General features: G+C 44.0%; 1 protein-coding gene across 1 annotated transcript in view; it reads right to left on the bottom strand.

Annotated features, from left to right (window-relative positions):
* Window positions 1-16,599, bottom strand: part of ephb4a (eph receptor B4a) — a 31,172-nt gene extending 14,573 nt beyond the window's left edge. Inside the window, exons 1-2 of the mRNA XM_052046694.1 lie at window positions 15,786-16,599; window positions 191-261 (exon numbers count right to left, since the gene is read on the bottom strand). Of these exons, the coding sequence (XP_051902654.1) occupies window positions 191-261; window positions 15,786-15,864 (150 nt within the window). The 5' untranslated portion in view covers window positions 15,865-16,599. The remainder of the gene's footprint in view (window positions 1-190; window positions 262-15,785) is intronic.
* Between the last annotated feature and the right edge of the window lie 5,937 nt (window positions 16,600-22,536).

Here is a 22,536-nt window from a genome sequence, read left to right as displayed (position 1 = left end):
CTTCCAATCTGCTCTCCAATCGCACGTTCGCTCCCCTTCCGAGATTACCTGCCATATAAGGAGCTCGTTCGGAGCCACGACAACAACGAGATGCTCACCCCCCCCACCCCCCAACCCGAAATCTCTCTCCCAATGCCGTGAGGTCTGGGATCGCAAATACAGATAAGAGGGCGGCGCCGTGCTGACATACCTCCGGCTTGGCCCGTGAGAAGATGGTCCATCTCAGATCCGACGTCTCTACCTTGGTATTCATCAGCACTTCTGCCAAAGACAATTTCAAACATATTAGACGCGCAAAGCAAAAAACAAATCGGCCGGTACATGAGTTGCACTTGCGCGATTTCGGATTTCTGACTCGGCGGATCCCGTAAGAGGGTGGAGAAATACCCCCGAATATATGATGCCTTGTGTCACGCAAAAGTCTTCGCGCATTGTTAAGATGCGACATTAATTGAGTGCGAAGGAGTCTCGCCAGTCGATTAGAGACGGGAAGATGGCCACCGCCCCCCCCCCCCCATAAAATCCAATTCTTCCTTATATTTGTTTTCCTTCTCCCACGACAGCGGCTTAACGATCGCACTTACACTCAGAAACACGCATGGATGTTCGGATTGTATATCACGACTTCAACCCTTTGGGTCCCGATCTGCACTTGCAATTGATTGGAACACCCCCCACCCCCTAGTCCCCGCCCCCGCCCCGGTTATCTTTCCAGGCTGCAAGCTGACAAGCAACCCATAAGGTTGTGCAGCCATTCAACATCTCAGTAAAACCTGAACCGCATGTGAAGCATTTGGTTTAAAATGACTTCTTTTTACAAGAGGACACCCCCCCCCTCCCACTTTCCACACCCCCCGTCTCTCAGCTGGCTTTGCAGTTCTTCTCGGATGAGATTTTAGAGGCCACTACATTCCCTCCCCGAAATCTCATCTCCAGGGCCCGGCAGTTTGGTTTTGGAGCTATAAACAGGATTTAATACAAAGTCTCTCACGTGCCGCCTTCAAGTGCATGAAAATGGATGTCGGAGGAAATGGGAGTTTTCAGGCTGTATTTATTTATCATCGCGGTTACTAAATTGCTCGGTCGAATCAGTCAGAAGCGCCATAATCCATTGCCGTCCGCCGCGTATCTTTCCTCATTGCAATTGACTTGTATTGTCGAGAAAACGAGTTCAATGGCTTTTCTGGCAATGAGGTCGATTCAGAAGAGGAGAAAAAAAAAACAGCTTGAAAGTGACAAAACAATTTATGGCACACGGGAAAGGCGATTCTTGTTTGATGGTCAAAATGAACAAGCCGGGGGGATCAAACGGCGAGCTGAGGCATCACCTTTGGCGGAGACCCCCCCCCCTTTTCCTCCCGCTATTGTCGTTGCCGGGATTTATGACACCATTGTTGTCGTACGCGTCGCCGCGTTCGCTCCTTGTCTGGCTTAAATATAAAACCAGTGGAGACGTTTTCAAACAGTGGCGTCGCTCCTTTCTCCCCCGGACTCGCCCCGACATGTTGCTTGATTGTCCGACGCGTGCTCACGTTACACGGCGGGCGGCTGTCTGCGATTTACCGATTGAGACACATCATTAGGCACGCGCGTACAATCCGATCGGATCCAGCGCAAGTCCTTATCGAAAGAAATCCGCCTGTACTAAGATAATAATGCTCAGCTTTGATTGGCACCGTCGGAGAGTGACGGTTGCTTGCTTGGCGCCGCCAGTTCTAGATTCGCTTCGGAATGATATTCAACATCCACAAATATATTTGTGACCCACACGGCATCTTCGGACATATTTAACGCATAATAAAAAAACCCAAATTAGGAATACGCCGCTTAACTCATTCAGTACCAGCCGATTCTGGACCGAATCTGAAAAGACGTTTAAATACGTCTTTGGGAGTGAATGAGTTAAGCGCCACGGTACATTTCTCAACTCCGATCTCTGGTCATGTCGGTGATGAAATCTTTCCCCCACAGCTACAACCTGTGTTCATATTCCAACTTGTCCAAACTATGAAAGGCAATATGAGTTGGAAATCTCGGTGGCTGCGTGCGCGGTCTAAAAATTCCTCCCATCAGTTGAAAGACGACAAGCAGCTGTGAGCCAGTCACGAGCACCCCCCTCCAACCCCCCCCCCCCCCCCTCGCCACCCCCCCGATCTTCAACACCACCGGCTGTATTTGATTTAATTACACTAAGAACTGCAGCGCCTACACTTCTTCATCTCTGTGATCCCGCATAAAGTGAGACACTTAACACACCCCCGAAGAGCAACACGGAGAGGCGCACCCCCTTTTATGAAAACACACCAAATAAAAATGCACGTTATTGGACATCCTCCTCCGTACAGCTGCTTTTCCTTCCTAAGATAACATTCGAACACAGAATAAATAATATCAGGTGTCAGGTGACTCCCGGTGTCCTTGTTTTGCTGCTCACGCCCACAGCAGCTCACATCTTGCCTCCAGCTAATTCAATACATTTCTCAGGCAACACACACACGCACACACACACACACACACACACGCGCGCGCGGACACACAAGACAAATGCAGAACGCATTGCAATCCCGACCCGACTCTCGCTGTCACAAAACCAAATTGCTTAAATCTCTCTTACCGCATTCCACCTCAGTGTTATTTTCTGGGTGCCTCTTCTCCAACACGGCATCCAAATGCGCATCGCACAAAAACACTGATCATATTTTTATTTTTTTCCATTTTTACCTTGCCCAAAGGATGTTTCGTTCATATAATTATGCGATGTCAATAACGGCCACAAAACATTGCGGTTATGGAAGGTAGAATTCTCATTTTTTTAAGTAAATAAAACGAATTATTACATAATTTCAAGCTTTATGCTTATTTGCATTCGCACCAAAACTCGACATCCGTTAAAATCGAAATTTGGCTTGTTATTTTGGGTAAAACCAAAAACTGATTACTAGTTCGATTCATGATTACAGTCTTATTGATTGGGGAGTTATTTTCAGTGTGCATTTCCCGGTAGATGATGCAAGAAACCTAAATTATAAAAAATAAGCACATCCAGGAAAGCTGGGTCGGGTATCAATGAAGGCGCACGGTTTGGAGGCAACCCAAATTAGGATTGTTTGTCTTGTGCCGAGTCTGCGCTCTTCTGGAGCGCCGCGCTTGATTTTTATCAACATTTTCACTCCTTGTGAAAATAACAACATGTTTGACATCGATTTTCACTTCAAAAGCAGAGAAGCCCGGATGTTTACGTGAAGATGTTTTAACTACAAACCGATAAAAAGGGGGGGGGGGGGGAACTAAACAGTGTTGTTTAGGTTGTTGGTTTACATGATGTCTGCAATTTTGGAGCCAGAAAATGCAAACATTCAGCTCTTAGGACTCCAAGAGGACATGTTGTATAATAATACCACAGCGCTATAGGAGTAGTATTTCTTACTACTTCTTTTACTTCTTTTTTTTTTTTTTTTTTACTGCGTCTGTCCAACAGTTAGTCTCGCATTGACATTTTGTCATTGTCGGGCTAAAACCTCCTATGTCCAATTTTGGTCAATGTAATTATTTTGTTTTGTTTTTTAAATCGATATTTAATGGTCAGTCATCCCATGCATGGGTCTGTTATTATTCATTTGTTTGTTTGTTGGATTTTTTTTCCTTTTAATTCCAAATTTTTCATCAAACTTAAGTGTTGAAAATGGCTTGCTGTTTGACAATGCAACGGGGATGGCTCAACAAACGATGTTTTGGGTTTTTTTTTCCGTGACCAACCGACTTGCAACTACAGGCCTGGCAAGTGTACAACCGGTCGATATAATCACAGATCATGAAAAAGAAAAGAAAAAAAATCCCATCATTACTTGGTCCTTTTTTTTTTTATATATCCTGCGAGGCTGTGCGCCACTGCCATAAATTTATCAATGACAACGTTTGGAATCGAACCGTGGCTCGATTCATCACATCCGACCGGCCGCTATTTTCTTTCAAGTGCGCACCTGCCGCACGTTCATATGTTGATTAGATAGACTTAAAAAAAAAAAAAAAAGAGAGGAAAAAAAAAAGCAGCACCAAACAACCACTCCCCCCTTCCCCAACCCAAGCATAGTAATCAGTGTTTATCACAGCTCTATCATTAAAGTTTATGAGACAGGATGCGAGAGCGCGCGTGTTTTCGATGAGATGGTGAGTGTTTCTATTATGCGCATGCATGGCCATGCCTTTCACTGAAGTCGACTCGGAATTAAGTCTCATTAGAGGAAGCCCCCCCCCCCCCGACCCCCTCCCCACATCCCACCCGACATTCTTTCAGCAGCAGCAGCAGCAGTAGGGTTGGCCACCCACCCGCCGGAAAATTGCCCCCCCCTGCCCCCTCTATTTCACAATACCAGAAAACACTGGAAACAATAAAGGCTCGTCATCTGTGCAGATTTAACCGCAAAAACAAACACGTGTACAGTAATTGCGGGACAATTGGAGTCAAATTACAGCGGCGGACACTAAGCTTGAGTGGTCAACAAGAATGGCCGCGTACATGATCTGTTGACAAAGAAAGAAACCAGATTGGCTTCAAAGTGAGGAAAATGTGAGGCGGGTGACGTCATCCAAACTCATCCAACCCTTTCGGTGCAACAAATAAGGAGCGAAAAGGTTTTAAGTTTTTGACAACAATGGAGGGTGTTGCATGGATCCCCTTTTGAAATGTAAAACCTGACCCTGTATTTCTTTCTTTTTATTTTTTTTAACAAAAGGGGGAGGGTAAAACCAATACTGCACTCTCAATTTGTCTTCAGGCTTGACATTAATGAAGTAATATTAAATTTCGGGACATTTTTCAGCTGATGCTTTGACATCATTCCACGGGGCTTTCATCATTTTTTTTTCTGTTAGTTTCTCCTTCGCCGTTTTACTTTCGCGGCACCTCGTTTCATTCAAGCAAAAAAAAAAAAATCTTGTTCATCCTCACAAAAATCAGTGGCCATGACGCCAAATAAATACATTTTACAACAAAAAGGAAGATAAGGAGGGGAAAAGATGCAATTAATGCTCCCGAAAAATGTATGCAGCTTAACAGAGGCACTTTGTGCATATCTTGTTTGCTCTTTCAAAAATTGGCTCCCATACGTCGTCGTTTTCGGTGTGCTGTGAGGCAGAAAGTAATTGCTTTCATGAGTAATTGCACGCGCCGGGCGTCACTTGATCCTAATGTGCATTTTGAAGACGTATCGTTAGAAAAAATACTAGTCAATAAACTGAAAGGGAATTAAAATAAACGACCTGCTTCGTGCGCCTTTCTTTGCATGCTACAAGACAAAAAAAAAAGGGGGGGGGGCTTTGAATAAGACCAAAATGACGGTGAAATCTGAGAAGAAAGCTGAAGGTTTACAAGTAACTCAATATGAGCAAGATGGAGAAAAGGTCAGCCAGCATGTGAAGTCCCCGCCCCTCAAAAAAAAAAACAAGCCCTTTCAGATCTAGCGCCACCTAGAGCTCATGTCACATTCCTTACTTCTGTTTCTTTAGCATTCGGGCCACGCTGAGAAGAAAACAGGCTGCTACAACAATAAAGTTATAGAGTTACAAGAAAAATGCTTTCATATGAGTGCGGAGGGGGGGTTAAAAAAAATTAATTGTATTTTTTTCCCCCAAAAAGGCCTTCATTTTGCAATGCCCAAAGCAATGAATTAAGTTTTTTTTTTTTTAAAGCGATTGAATGAATGGCCAACTGGACTGCTGTTGCATATGTTTTCGATTTTTGTCAACGGTCTGACTGGAGAAATTAGGCGCACGTTTGAAAATTACAAATGAAGCCTTCGGAAGAGATTTATTGGCCCGCAATTAGATTAAGAGATCGATTTGCAACGGTGCTGAACAATTAGCTTAGCATAAAGACGGCGAGCTAAAAGACAGCTGGCCTGCTTTGTATTTTTTTTTTTTCTTCTTCCAAAATAATACAATATCTGGGCAGTCGGTTTAATTGGAGCTTTATTATCTTTGGACAGAACCAGGTTGACTGTTTCCGCCTCATTTACTCCCATGACAAACAGACAACCTCTCGTATTTTTCGAAGCCTTGTTAGGAAAGCAAATATGCATCTTTCCCCCCCCCCCCAAAAAAGCCAGTTGAGTTCTCTGAACCCCAAAGCCATTTTGATTCATTCCTCCTGCCTGCTAGCATAACAACAAAGTAAATTAATGGCTCTCATTTTCTTTTTGGTACATTATTTTGGAGTATGAACGTCTGGGATTAATTACGGGGGCGCTTTTGTCAGATGAGAATTTCAATAATTGCGGAGGATTATCGTGCTCGTATGATGGGAATGCCGTCGGTAGTGGGGATATATATAACAAACATTATTGTTAGCGGCGAGCCCAAAATATCGGCCATTTTTCACTCGGTTTGTCGGTTGAACTATTTCAATACAACCTTGAGTGCGCGCGAGGGGGGGCCGTGTTTGTATGTCTTATGGCAGCGTTGTGTCTAGTCGGATTAAACCTCAGTTTCCTGTAATTCCTGTCCCCTTCCTGTGTCCGGGGTCTGCTGGAAGGAGGGGGGAGGGGGATGAGGAGGGGGGGGGGGCTCACCGACGTGCAAACCATTCACATTAAGCGAGCCAGACACTGTTGAACTGCTCAACTGCGAATAACAAAAGCCTCCTATGGGCCCCGCGTGGATGCGCTCAGCGAGTTTGGAGTACGTGCGAGCTCATGAAATGGCTTTGCGAGATTGAGATGAAAGAAAGGTGTTAATGTTTGACGCCTCCTCCCTCCCCCAGCCCCCCCCCCACCACCACCACCTTTTTTCTTTTTCTTGTCTGTCGGGATGCATATCAATAAGAGCGAGAGAGGCTGCTTTCTGTCCCAGGACAGGATGTGTGACCTAGTTTGGGAGTCTTCTCGAAAACCGGACAGAAACCATAGACAAGGATCCACACTGCTGTCAATCAGGTTGACGGGGGAGATTCAAGTCCACTTCATGGAAACGGAGCCTGTGGATTTTTTTGGCCGAGAGCCACACATTCATCAGAGTGGACAAACATATTACTTTAATAGGCGGTTTCGCAGCGCAGGAACTCACCAGGTGGCAAGAACATTGACAGGAAAATCCCCCTAATTGTCCATGTCTGGCTTTCCGCTTCAATGCTATCGCAAACCGAGGAGTTGACAAGCCTTTCTTTTTCGCAACCCAAACAATTTCTAGCGTCCTATTTTACATTTGAGCGAAACCACCGGGAAACCAAACAAAACGAAATCAGACGCCTCTGTTTATGTAGGCGACCAGTTTTTAGCTTTTGGACAGAAACCATAACGCTATCAATTTATTAGCGCCCCTTTAAATGGCCCGTTCAAGCCAGGATAGGCCCTTTTTTTTCCTGGGTGACTTATAAAGCGCTCGGAATGTTGTTCGGACGAATCTGCATGTGAAAGAAAATCGAACCTTCCAAATTTTCGGCATGTACACAAAAATCCAGGATGGCAACAACCGGCTGGCGTCTTGTTGTCGCAACGGTCCGGTCTGCAGCAATTAGCATCAAACGCTACCTTGCAGAATTCTTGTATGTACCGCTGGTTCCGTCCGTCCATGTTGAGCCCCCAAAGTGTTTCGGGACTGGTAGGTGACCTTCAGGGTCCACAATATGCACACCGGTGCGGTCTTGCAGCAGAAACCACCCAATTGATCCTTTCTTCTTAGTCAGAGGTGAGTCTTTCCCAAATTAGAGCCATGTCAGACTTTGCGCGGGTCAGCTTTTTAAGTGGCAAAAGGTTGAGTATTCCTTTTTTTTCGCAGTACAAGCCAGAAATTGCTTCCATTTCTGCCCCCCCCCATACCCTGTTTTTTTTTCCCCCTCTAACCTAACCGCCAAAGCAACAGTCTTTGTTTGCCGTGTGCGAAATGAAATCGTTCTGAGTGGTGTGATAACAACAGAAAGCATTTAATAAAAGATTTGGGGGGGGGGGTGCATGGGTGGGGGGGGGCGTTTGAGCACAAAACAAACGCTGCCTGCAATTCCACCTGAATGAATAGTCATTCGGGAGCAAACAAAACATGACATTCTTCAAAGTCGCCCATGTTCAAAATGGCTCCGTCCGTCAGGGTGGTAGAAAAGTTGTGACCCCCGGCGTGGAAGGGGGAGGTTACCACGAGGTAAAAAGGATATGAGACATCAACTTGGTTCTGCGCCATTTACATCACCGCCCACAAGTAATGAGTTCTGACCCGGGGTGTCAAATGCTGTACAGCGGTTGTGCGTCTTGGACTCAAACAATCTCTCCCTTTGTATAAACAACGTTCGCGCTCAGCTCTCTGGACCCCAAAATATTCCCAAGGAGACCATCGCGCGCAATGAAAAATTAACGTCAACGACTCTGCGACCGTTTGGAGCCTCTGTGCGCTTTCTTGTTTAATTACAAGAATGAGACGAGGACAAAATCGACGCTTAAATTTGACTCCGCCTGGTGTACATGCCCGTCGTCATTTAGAATACTTTGACTTCATCGACACGTCGGAGCCCATCATGTGATGCACTCTGCCTCCTCTGATTGATGCAATCGCCTCGATGGGCGGCCCATTTCAGCATCTCTGGAATATTGATCCGCCATTAAGTGAGTTCACCTCCCCTCGTCTTCCAATTATGGGCAGCACTCTCTCAAGTGCTCTTCAAAAATAAACCGGCCACGTGAAAAACTCGAGAGCTTCTTGAAAGCACTGTTGCAGCTCCCCGGTGGATCGCTGATACGCAATCCTTGGTAAGGACGAATGAATTACCAAAGAAAAAGTTTGAAAGAGAAACTTTTTTGTTTTTTCCATACAAGTTTGCGCTGTGTTTTTAGATGAGCCACAATGGAAATCGTGTGACTTTTTGACTTTTAGAGTCATAATAAAATTTACTACTTGTTTGTAGATGTCCAATAATCTTCCATATTTTTCTTCTTCAGACTTCACTCAAAAATCTCAACTATCGGTACCTCCCCTTATTCTGACAAATTCCAAACAGAATAGGAAAAAGAAAATTGGACTCCAAATGAATTTGCACGTCCCTAAATCTCCAATCCTCCTTGCTGCTGGATGTAAAAAAAACGGGCCCAAAAAATGTAGGTCACTTGTATTGATTAACGCAGCCAAGAACATTTTTATTCATAATGTAAACTGTCACACAGCAGGAAGCCCGGAGCTGAACTGATGAAATAGCCCCCGAAATATCATGCCGTACGATTTAATAAGCCAAAAAAAAAAAATATTCCAGCTGCTCATAGAACGGAAAGCATGCTGGTCTCTGATGGCATCGTTTCACAGTCTTTGATGTCACAGGATTTTTATCCAGTTGTGTGACACAGAATATGAAAGCACATTTGTAAAAAAAAGAAAGAAAACGAAAGTCACAACTGTTATATGATTTGGTATATTATTTGGTATGTTACTGTATAGTCTAACAAGAACTTCAGACCTCAACAAAAGTTATTGCCGAAAAGCGCGTTAGCGGCTATTGTTAGCTGCTATCGCTAGCGGCTATCGCTAGCGGCTACTGTTAGCTGCTATCGCTAGCCAGAAAATAGCTAGCCACATACGGGTTACTTGTTAGCAAAGGTTTTATTGATTGAACATGTTACATTTGTGGCTAACTTCTTTTCACGCGTGGGACACACGGTAACAATGAAGTTTCTATATATATTTTTTTGGTGGTAGAAAAATTACATGCACGAATCGCATCTGTGGCGTAACTTATCACCACTTCGCATTTGTCATCGAACTTAATCGCGTTGAAAGGTGTTTTATTGTGTCAGTATGTTAATATTACAGGGGCTCATATATTTTTACACTTCAATGGATGTTTAGCACTCAGAAATATGAGTCAGCCTGTGGATAAATCTTTTAGGATGGCGGCATTTTGAATCGCAGGACAATTACATGTTGGACCTCGGAGCTTCCGCCGTATTTAAAAGTTAGACACTGATATCGGCCTGGGGATCTTTTGCGAATCATCAAATTACGCTCCACAAAGCATTCTTGAAGCGGCAATCATCTTCATTAATGCACACGGGCAGCAGATTGTGTGTGCCATCCTAACAAAAGCACCATGGGAAAGAATTGCTTATGTGCTTTCTTTCTCGGGGAGGAGCATCCATCCCCTTGTGCCCTGTCCACAAAGAGGCCCGGGGTTCAGGGGTCAGTGACCTCCTGTGGTTTGGACAATTTGAAGCCATGCAGGGATAAAATCTGGGATGATCTCCTCAACCAGCAGGAGACTGACAGCCCCCCCCCCCAGCCACCCCGGTTTAGATGCTTCTAATAACCCGAGTTGATCATTTGTCAGTCTTCTACAACAAAGTGTCGCATTGTTAATAGTTTTTTTCATCCCAACTCACCCCCCCCACCACTGAAAAATCCACCTTAAAACTTTTTTGCTTCTCTAAATAAGTGCCAGAAATGTTTGCTGATGTACTTTTTTTTTTTGTAATCAAAGATTTTGCGCAAGCTAAATATAAAATGCATTTGGGGTGGAGAAAAAAATACCGCAGTGACTAATCTGCTGTGGAGGTGGGCCGCTCCAAGCAGTCCTGTCTCTGGTGAAATAAACCATCCAAGAACTAGAACAAGACTCCCTACGAACCCAAAAAAAAAGGTATTTTCGTTCGACTCGTCCTGATTTTAGTCCTGCAAAATGACAATAGAAATGCAGTAATTGGACTCTTTTGATCAGTCTGTACATTATTCCAGCCAGCGTGCAAGTTTGTGGCTAAAGTTAAGATTCATCTTAGGATGTGAAGCCATCAGAGTACCAAGAGCATCGATTTTGTTCTTTGGCGCACCAAATTACATTCCCGAATCTTTTTTTTTTTTTTGAAACACAAAACCACGACTCTGTCCAATCTCAGGGCCTTATCGTGGTAATAATTCAGTCTCCCCCCTTACTCCACTGCCAACCGCAGCCATAAAACTCTGCAAGTGTCACTTACAAATCCCATTAGACTGTAAAGGTACAGTGCAGCGTAAATGACAATGAGCCAAGACAAAATGCGAAGGAAAGCCGTTAGGCGCAGCACTCCTTAAAAAAGAGGAGTCAGCCAGCTGCCAAAAATGGCGCTCGCAATGCATCGTAAAGTGAACTCGCCGACTCGGGTTGAAAAACGCGACTCCCCGCTTAAGCTCTTAACTGCGTGCAGCTGTAGGAGGGCAAACCGCTCACAGGAATGTCTCTGTTACGCCGTATAAAGCAGAACCCACACAGCGCAGTGCCTGCGAGCCGGCCCCTCTGAGACACGCTGAGCCGCTGTGCATATATGCTGAGGGTGCGTGCAAACATTGCATGGGGTCTCCGAGTTGCATTTTGAATGAAAGAGAAAAAAAAAAAAATTATAATACATGCGCATGCGAAATATGATCTAGGTCAGGGAGGGAAATATCATGGCCTCCTGAGTTTGCTGCTCGGCGTTATTGTACATCCAGCTTGCAGATACCACGGCTCTCTGTCAGCTGTCGTCTTACGCCCCGATTCTTGAAGGAGGAGGAAAAAAAAAAAAACAATGGCAACAAAAGTGGCTTTCCAGTTGAAGCGCAAGTCGTGGTGATGATAGAACAACAAGAATGACAAACAAGAGGTAATCAGCGGTTTTTGCCGCTAATTAAAAGGCCCTTTAATCACTTCATTATGATCACAAATGTGGCCCTAGGTGTGTATCGTCATAAAATGCAAATTGCTCATTATGCAGATCGACTCAGACTCGGCTTTCTTTCTCATCTGGCGTTAAAGAGCCCCCCACCCCGCCCCAATGCCAACCAAAAAGTGCCCTTCTATGGTGCTTACAGGCTGATAGGCAGTGGCCTCATTCACACTCTGCTGCAGCCCGTCCTCATTGTGTCCCACTCTCAAGGAGCAGAGGAGGGGTGGAGGACAGACGGGCTCTCCAGAAGTGGATGCCTGATGTGGATGTATGGGTTGGAGGGAGGAGGGGGGGGGGGCGGCATCCTCTCGACTATCATCCACCTGCATTTGCACGAGGGACTACGCATCCCCCGCGACGAGGGCACTTGTGGCACTTGGATGCCTGTTTAACTCTCGAGGAAGCTAATCACGGGATTGAGGTGCCGAGGATGATGGGCGAGCGGCTTTTGGAGAGAGGGAGCAAATGAGGCGGAGGAGGTGGAGGGAGGGTGGGGGGGGGCAACTTGCTTTAAATGCAAATCCCTTTCTTATAAAAATCGGTTCCGTTTAAAAGGATTTCTGTGGAAAAGATCCACATTTCTGCGGCAGCCGGAGAGAGTGAGCGAGCGGAATAAATAGCATCGCTGCAGTCGGGCATCAAGGAGACAAGAGGATGTGCAAAAAGAGCGGCAAAAGAAAAAAAATCCAACATGTGTGTTAAAGGAAAGGATTGTGGCTCGTGTGAGGACTTGTGGATTACCCCCCCCCTCAAAAAAAAACAACTGCATTTACGCGATTCATGGTTTTGAAGACGATGAGCGTTTCAGCTTAGCAACATTGCGCTATTCTTTTTGCTTGTCATGCCCGGAGGAGGTGAACCCCCCCACCCCCACCCCCCTCCCCGCAAAGGTAAACATGCTGATTTATATAAACACATATTTTGCCACCAGGCCTCCACCCAACAAGCCGGCTACTATGAATATCTAATAACATAGTAATAACATAGTAATAACATAGTAATTCATAGCAAATACGCTCTACGGCAATCGAGACCTCTTCTGTTACCCTACAGAGAAAAAAAAAATAAAATATCGCCAAGTGTATCGAAGCTGTTGTTTAACACTTTGCCACAGTAAAATTTGCAACAGCCAGGGTGGAGCCTCCCGTGTCCCCCCCGTGACTAGATACCAGCTGAAAGAGCGCTGTCAACGTTTTTCGCCCGCCACAATGAGGCTGCCCCCCCACCCCCTCCCTCCCCACTCCTGCTTAAACAAACTCGACTGGCGACTTCACTCTCTGGCAAAACCAAACTTGACTTGAAGTTTCAGCTGCTGAGACATACCATCCAGCGGCTTCAAGGCGAGTCCGCGGGGGGCGTGACAGTATGAAACATTCAACAATTTTTTTCTCAACGCCTCCACCAGCGGACAATTACCGAATCGCACAGCGTTACTGTCGTACGCAAACACCCGAATGGAGCAGATTTGCGTTTACCATGACAACTGCAAACAGTCCCATTTGGTGAAAATCGAGCACCGTTAGTGAAGGAGAAAGCGGCGGCAGTCGATTTGAGCGCCGCCACATCACAGGGTATGGCATTCGCCTCTAAATAATGCTCTGTTTACAGTAGTGTGGTGCGTTTTTTTTTCTTTTCTTCCAAATGTGGTAATGAACGAAAGCCACCATCTTCTAAGTGGTTTTTTGACGCTGCCACAGAAGTTTACGCTCATATAATTTAATCTCCGGGCACAGAGTGTCGTTTTATAAGAACTGAAAGCTTCTGTCTTTGTCAATTTGCGGGCCGGGGTTTGTACTTTTGTGTAAGAGGAGTAATTCCTACACAGGAGGGGGGCAAAAAAGCCTTTTTGTTTATTTTTAAATAAAAAAAAAATTGGAAACCACTTTCCCACTTGAAACCCCAACCCGCAAAGTTTGTTATAATTTTCCAGCCAAAGTAATTATCAGATCAAGAGGTCTGGGTTTTAATCATAACGGGGGACAGAACGACAAGGCCCCCGGAACGATCTAGAAAGTCATTTATGACCTCTCTGAAATTAAAAAAAAAAAAGAAAAAAAAGGGAGACGCTTGGCAGCTTTGAGCATCATCTGCTCTCACTTCATTGCAGAAAAAAAATCTCCTCTCCATCTTAGGTCGATGACAATGGAGAGGAACCTCCAAATTCGAAGGCCTTCAAGGTCAAAAGATTTTGAACTTAAAAAGTAATTCATTCAGTCACAGCTATTTTCAGACTTTTTTTTTTTTTTACTCCAAGTCTGGGGGAGGAAAACATCTTAAAATTTTTTTCATATCAGTACCTCGGGTTGAATATATAAATATGTCTTTGGGAGCGAATGAGTTTTAAACATCATACATGATATTATACATGTCAGTCACAGCTTCTAAATGGGTTCACAAAAATGAGTATTGCTTTTATTTTGGGGCAAAACCAACACAAAGGGGGGTTACTCAGATGACCGGAACACGTTTTTTCATAGCGACATCGGAAAGTTGCACACCGCGCGGCAAAAGGTTTGCCAAGTCGACATCAATAGGGATGAAATGTTGACAGATTAGATAATTAGATTATTAGTTTTTACAGTTTCAGAGAATTGTACTGTAACTTGTATTGTAATTGTACTGTGTGTTGACTTGTTATTTGTGTGTTACCATCACTTGCACTCTTACTAAAAAGATTAGGTGGTGCCTGAAATGACTTGAGCAGATTAGTTAAATCCAACCCCCCCCCCCCCCCATGGGAACTCTTTATTTATTTATTTTACTTTTATAAACAAGTAAAGGATCATTGAACTTCCAACATTCCACTGCTGTCAAAAGAGATCCAGACCTTTATCCACAACACAGGAAATGGTGTGACCACAAAACAATTATCGTCTCTAAAAAGCCACATTAAAAAAAAATACAATAAAATCTGCTTGATATTAACATCGATTTGTACATCTGGAAAGCATCAATAACAGCGCAACTTCCCTGATCATCGAGACTTTTATCATGTCGATTGCCACATTTTAATGCGTGACTGCACACAACAAAAAGCACATCTGAGATTCTATCGTTGTGGTTCTATAGTCAGATAGACACCCTCAAGACACCCCCCCCAGGCCCCCCCACCTTCTAAGTAAGGCCCAACCAGAGCCAGCCGACAGATAGGAGTTCCTCCCACAGAATAAGTGAAGTCAAGCATGTTCCGCGTGTTCCTGTTGACAAGCGGCATTGATTGAAACTTGGCACGAGTTTCAAAAAGTGATGAGCAGCGCCGGAATGGTTTGGTGGAAGTTCGCCAAAGATTTGCTGCGACACCACGTGACCTCGTCTATTAGCGCTTCGGCAAACTTTGAACAGCATCGGGACATCAAAGGGAGACGCGTAACTGTCTCGATGGTTAAATGTCATCAACCAGAAAAACCTGACGGTGGATCAAAAGCCCCACGTGGGGTTATTGTTTAGAATACAAACCTAATAAGCTCGTATACTGATCCTCCAAACGCACAAGCCTTTAGGACAAAATACAACATGGGTCAAAGCAACTCAAGAATGACGGTTGAGGATCCTTACCAAGACAAAATGGACCTTTAAGATTCTTCTTCATACACTTGGACCACCCACAAGGGCGTAAACATTTGTTTCCTCAACTACGGTTTTCATAGCCTGTAATTTCGTTTTGATTCCAATCTAAGGGAATGCAATAAAAGCTTTAGTACACAGCCAAAGTACGATAATTGTCCGAACGTGTCCAATTGGCGTTGCTGCCCAACGCACTGAATAATTTCATCTGGATCGTGCCCAGAATAAACAACGCACAAGTTTTGCCCATGACACCATGTATGTTGTGTATTATTACCACAATTTAAATTAGGTATTACACAACTGAATGAAATCTCAAACTGCGAGTACCTATTATATGAGATCCATGACTAAATAAACAATACAAACATTGACACACACACACACTCCTTTCGGGGATTCGAGGCATGACTGTTCCGCTGTAGCTATGGCTACTGGCATGAAATGTCACTTAAAGTGATGTTTGCTGTAGCCTCATTTGAGAATTCCTTGCGGTTTGGTCTCCATGCCCTTTCTTAAGGACGATTCCAAACTGGAATTCCCCTCCCACCACAATAAAACAAAGTACTTGGGACTCACCTTCCTCGGCACAAGTCCGAGGAGCCCAGTCCAGGAAGACGCATCCCAGCAGGCCAATGATCCTGTATGTCAGCTCCATTGTGATGGCAAATGGCGCACAATGCACTTGTGTCCTCTCTTGAGCCTTGAATGAACAATCGGATGGCACCGGCGTCTCGGCTGTGTTCTCGTTGACCGCAGACCAGTCTGCATTTAAAGTGGACTACCAAGAGGCAAAATACTGGAGCTGGAGTGCGCTTTTAAAAAGGATAATGCGCCATATGTGTGATGATGAAAAAGAACCCCCCCCCCCAAAAAAAAAAAACCTTTGGGGGTGCGTCACATCAAGTCCAACTTGAGAAAGTCCAGATGGTGAAATCACAAGTTATCTGTCACGGTGACAACTTGTTGTTTAATAAGCTCTTAGTGTAGCACGAGACTTCGCCCAAAGTCTCCGGTTTTCAGAGGGAACCACCCAAACAGTCCAAATCCCCGACAAAACCACTTCACATTTTTACGAGTCCTTTCATGCTCATTTTTGTCAATCGCAGCACAAGAAAAAAGGAGGCAACGTGCTCTGTCGTTGTGACGCAAATGCAGCGCAGTCGTTGGCTGACCGGGGAAATATGTGGCAATGGACAAAAAATAGGGTAACGACAGGTCTTACCTGGCGAAAATGGACGAAAATTTTCGACCGCGTTTAAAAAGACTTTAAACCGAGACGATGCAGTGGATGAAAGTTGTTCGGGCAGCAGCCGTCTGCTGGGAAGCTGCGCACCCACAACAGACTGCCGCTCATCCTCCCCGCAGCGTTCAGAGTCCAGCGGCAAGCAGCACCAGCAAGCTCCGCCCACTCCAGCCTCACGGTCAGCGGACCTGCTTGGCGCGTGTGATATCGCGGACTACTTCCGACCAGTACCGTCAAAATAAAAGCCCACCACCCACGTTATTTTCGTGAACGAACTGCATTCCATCTAAAACATGGTGCCAAAAGTGGAATTACTGTACTTTCAACCTATTTCATAATTCACGGCATTATTGAGAACATCGTAATCATAAATGAGCAAGAACATTTTCTGACGTTTCAATGGGACCGTTGCTTTTACCAATCATATTTCAAATTAAGAAGACCGTAATGGCTATGCATGTCTACTTGTAGTTTCAAGTCATTCATGTAACTTCTTCTCGACGCTGCAACAAAATTCCACAGAAATGATATCAAATAAGAACTGCAAGAAAAGGTGTGTGCCCGCTTATTGTAAATATTATTTACGTTTAAGACATGAAAGAAGAACACAGACAACCTAAAATGATGAAAATGTCTATGCAAGTCACCCGAGACAACTATCCTGTCGGTATTTCACACTTTTACTTTTCACACTTTCCAGTGGAACTGGGCGTAAATCTGACAATAGTGGGAATTTATCATACCGAGGTGATACTCCTAAACGGCTCTATACATTCTGTCATGGGTGTGTCTACCTCATTGAGTCGTTTGTTTATTCTCACACAGAGAACTGCGCTTTGATTGAAACACTTTGACACTTTAGTTTGACACCATCCTTTTATTTTGAAGTAAAATTAGCCTCTTTTCCGTTTGTAATTTCTCTTGAGAATGGGACAAGCAACCCAGCGCACGCTGTAAAATTGTGCCAGATGAAACCTGGTGGTCGACGCGGGTACTATCACTCTATCCCGATTTAGTTGGCCCGATTCTGTCCTGAATTTGGCCCTCATCTTGGCTCTGCCGGCGGTGGGGTTGGTGGGGAGAGTGATCTGATTTTCTAGGCCACAATACATGTTCAGGCCTGAAGAATATGAGCTTTCAAGGACAATCCCTTAGGCCAGATACCCTTTCACCTGGGATTTAAATGGCTGAAGCCTGTGAAATGTAGATACTGGACTTAGCGTCTTTCCGTTCTGCCAAATATAGGCATTGCGGCTTCTGCAATATTCACAAGCTAGAGTCTGCGGAAAGAGTCTGTTGAGATAATATTGAAGTTGCATAATTAAACCCCGTCAGCATTGAAAATGAGCTTTCATGCATTTGCACTAACTCGGCGGTTGCTTTGATACATGTACGTCTAATGACATCTCTTGTGCAATGTTTTTCTAACAAGCCAAGTGAACACAGCATTCTTTTTAATGAGAGTCATAACATTACGCATTCATTACATCAGTGATGCAGCATAGAGTCTTTTTAAAAATCTAATTAATGAGTCCTTTTCTCAAGGGGGAATGGATTGAATAACTTCTTGGAAAAGAGCTGTGAAAGACAGCTTCATTAATAATTGTGCAAGAAATGCAAATTTGGAGTCAAAACGACAAAATATAAACAAGACATTAAAAATTCAGCTGTCTAACAAGGCCAGGCAGGGTTTAATCTTGGCAAGGCGGGACCAGTTTTTCTTGTTTTCGGGGTTCAGCTTGCGTATGTTTTTGGCAGAAGTTGAATAAGAGAGAAACCGAATACATTTCAATGGCCCTGTCGCCTTGCCATCACCTCAAGCTCGTTTCTGTGAAAGAGTTCAAGCTACTGTCGATTAAAGCTGTCATATGTGGGCCAAGCAGGCCTTATGGGGACACCGCAAGCAACAAACGCAAGAAAAGGAGCACCGACTTATCTCCCGCCGTGCTTTGAAAGGACTCTGCAGCTAGGAGAACATATCATCCCACTTGAAGATATTTTTCATTCCGCTTCAAGTTCTATCAAGCAGGAATCTAAACACTGATCTGTTAGCCTCTTCTAAAAAAAAAAAAAAAAGAAAGAAGGCAGGTCAAGAGCAGACTTTGTCTCCCCAAATCAGAAAAAAAAAACGGTTTAAATGTGTTTCCACTTCACTGAAGCCAATCAATACGGGTGCTTGTGGGAAGACGGCATGCAGGGAGGCTTTTACTTGAGAGAGAAGACAGGTAGCTTGCTGGACAGATGTCTTTTGTCTCAGTCAAAAATGAATAGGATTAGATTGCTGCATTTAGGGGGGGGGCGGCGGCTGGCTAATTCCAGCCACTTTAATATGGGGCCAGAGGGGCCGCAGCTAACGCCACACTCAAAGCAGTATTCTTAACACAATTCCTGCCTTTTACAACAAGTCCAATCCTATTATAGAAAGAGGAGCTCAAAATGCAACCGCTGCCGAGATAGATAGATAGATAAAGAGTGAGCTAGCTAGCTAAAAGTATCTGTTGAGCGTTAAACTTCACGCATCTTTCTCGGCCTCCTGCAATTGTCTTTCATGCACTCGCCGCTCCACCTCCGATACAATCACCGATACTATTCATGCATTCCCTTTATCTTTCTATTCTGGGCTGGTCACTTTCACAGGATGAGTTAAATGTGGTGGTGGTGAGCGGGGGTGTTAAAAAGGGGAAAAAGCTGGTTTCTATGGGCACTATGAAAATGTCTAAATGGTATTGACTTTGGCGGCTCGGTGGTCGAGTGGTAAGCGTGTCAACCTCCCAGTGCAGAGGTACCGGGTTTGATTCCAGCTTTGGCCTTCCTATGTGGAGTTTGCATGTGCTCCTGTGTGGGTTTTCTCCGGGTACTCCGGTTTCCTCCCACATTCCAAAAACATGCATGGCAGGCTGATGGAACACTCTAAACTGTCCCTAGGTGTGAGCGTGGATCGTTCATCTCTGTGTGCCTTGCGATCGTCTGGCAACCGGTTCAGGGTGTCCCCCACCTACTGCTCAAAGACAGCAGGGATAAGCTTCAGCACACTTTTGTGATAATACAGCAGATCAGAAAATGAATGGATGAATATTGACTTCTGCTGTGAAATGCTGTTTTTTTTTTTAACTCAGCATGAAAAGCTTCATAGCACCACCCATTATTCAATGAAAAAATCCAAACCCGATGTCACCGCTCATTTTCAACCCTTTTCAGTGTCACCCTCATTGGGAAGAACACACCTCGCAAATGTTTGGTGGCGAAAGACTCAACTGATTGTTAATACGAGTGTGGTAGCTTCAGGCTGCAGGCGTGTGTACATCTTCCACTCACCCAAAAATTCAATATGAGTATAACTCAACTCTGTTAGCTCCCCACGGTACACACATAAAGCTGCACATGACATGAACCCGATTGACCAACACGTGACAAATGAGCGCACGGTTCGAAGTAGCCAGCTGGGACTTGACGGGCCAAATAGCTCCGAAAAATAGTTTGGGGGCGACGACGCAAAGAGCGAATGAGTAAGAGCCGCTCAGCACGCTGAAATAAATAATAGAATATGACAATCGAAGGCAGCTGTTGGAGCCTCCACTCGCGACTGGAGCTGTCACGTTTGCAATGGAGGTAACAAATGACGCCGATAGCCGCCATGTTGCGGAGACTGATGACTCGCAGCTGAATTTTTTTCCGAAATCTAAAATTTAACCATGCAATCAACCCGGTTTTGAAATCTGCTCGGTATTAAAAACTCCCGCGTCAAATCTGTCGCGCAATGGAAACCTTCATGCTACATGTCATTAATTAAGCGCCATTTTTGGACTGAATGCTTTGCGGCACTCGAGGAAGGAGACTGCGAAAGCTCCAAATGACAAGTGTTTTGCTTTTTGCTCCGCTGATGATGATGATACCGTCTTTGATCGTTTGTGTAAGGCTGCACTGCTTCAATGGTTTCAGACAGAAGTCAACCACTTTTAAGTCGCCTCGGAAATCCTTTTTTTTTTTCTTTTTCCAGTTCTTCAGCTCGGGTTTCCACTCCACATCAGGCTGCTTATATATCAGCTGCTATTTTTTTTTTTTCGTTTCAATGACGCACCGCAGACTTACAGAGAGGAAATTAGCTTCTTTCTGAACAAAAAAAAGGCAATAATTTATCCTGGTAATTTAATAGGGATGACATGAAAAGAATTTCACCTTGATCCCGCATTGTGAAGCAAATCATCACGCTAATTTCGCTCTGCAAGCTTCTACGCTCACTTACATAGGAACTGAAATGGTACCCTAATCACCGGCTTGATTTAATGATGCAATTTGAAAGCATTCCTTCAGTTTCTTCTGTGAGATTTATTTGGCCTGCTGGCAGCAATAACAGGATGCTTGCAGAAAATTAGTGGCGCATTTCTGACTTGGAACATCTTGAAATTTTCCAAATTAAAGAGAAAACACATGAGGCTATGACCACACGACCGCTGGTATCTTGAAAGACATACATTATATTAAAAACAGTCGCGGCCTTTTGTTCGTATGGGAACTGGGAATCGGTCTAATAAAAAAAAAAAATGAATTTTTGAAAGCGGTTGTTAGGATTAAGTTTCTGAACATTTTTTGGGGCGAAATAAATGTTTTTATGACTTTTTTGTTTTTATGACGCTTCCGAGTCGTTTAATCACACTGGGAATATATGAGTGGGCCTACTGATGAGAATATAAAACAGGAAAAAAAAAGAAGAAATTTGCTGCTGACAGGTTAAACTGCTTCTGTCAAGACTTATAATGACTCAAAGAATTATACGTTGCGTTTAAAGCAACCACAAAAGCATTTAGCTCTGTTAGCTTAATGCTAGCACAGAATGGGAAAAGGCATAGATGGAATAACATCAACAATGTTGGGGCTTCAAGCAACAGATAGTTCAACACAAACGGCGCATGTCGCTTGACAACATGACGATACACACCGGCGTATATTCTTTATCCTCTGCTGTAAAATGACTGCGCCTAATGAGTCGCTTACAGTAATTATGGAAGTCTTGGTTTTGTGTACGCCCGGCATAACAGGGCTAAATAGGTTAGGAGAATCTTATCATCATTATTTCTGTGCCTGTTTGAAGAAAATAAGCCCAATATATTCTTCTTAAGGCTTGGCATGAAATGGCACTTTTCATGTTTTGCATTCATTTGCATGCGCACACGCACAGACTATTGTTTGCCATATTCACAAAGATCCTCCCCTGTGTGCTTTCGTCGGGAAGAAATGGTTGCAAAGATGAGGAAGTTCGGAGGCAGCATGAGAGTTTATAAACGGAGAAGGAGTGCCCTCCCCTGGTGGCACCGCAAACCATCAACCCAGATTGCGCAACACATTTACTGTATGTCCAACGTAAATCCAAATAAACAAGCCTTCGGAGTCCATTCTCAAAAGCATTTTAAATCAATTTTATTATGTCATAGCTAATTTACAACAAGCGCTTCACTGAACTGGAACATTTTCATTTGCTTGATATTGTCATTTGTTAAATGTAATTTTCTGCATCAGTTGACTGTTTGTCATCAGTCTCTTCTGTAAAAATTAAGATACTTTCTTTTAATGAAGAATATCACACTATGATATGGATGGCTGAGAGAGATATTGAGAAATTAAGAAATACACGTAACCCTCAAAAGAACAAACTGAAACATTCGATTCATGGATGTGGCTGAATACTTGCTTCATATATGTGCGTGTGTGTGTGAATGTGTGTGTGTGTTAAATTGGGCCGTAGGATTCAGTAGTTTGCATCAATTGCATCAATTCTGCAGTGTCCACGGCTAACTCTAAAGTCAGACGGCGTCTTATGTACAGCAAGACCGCAAAAAAACAAACAAATAAAAAAACCCTCTCTCGTATGTGGAAAATAATATAAAAATATACAGACAATTTCAAATAAATAAACAAAACATAAATTGATATTTGTCATCAGCGAGCTTCGGCTCTCCCGTCGGGATCTGAAGGAAGTCAGTGAACAAAAGAAAAAAAAATCAACAATAAATATGACTGAGCAATCAAAACTTTACCTGCACTCTTAAGAATTCAGTAAAATGAAAAAAGAACTCAACACAAACACAT

Source organism: Hippocampus zosterae, chromosome 16 (genome assembly GCF_025434085.1).
Source record: "Hippocampus zosterae strain Florida chromosome 16, ASM2543408v3, whole genome shotgun sequence".
In the NCBI taxonomy this organism is placed as follows: Eukaryota; Metazoa; Chordata; class Actinopteri; order Syngnathiformes; family Syngnathidae; genus Hippocampus; species Hippocampus zosterae.
This window is presented reverse-complemented; position numbering and strand designations above follow the sequence as displayed.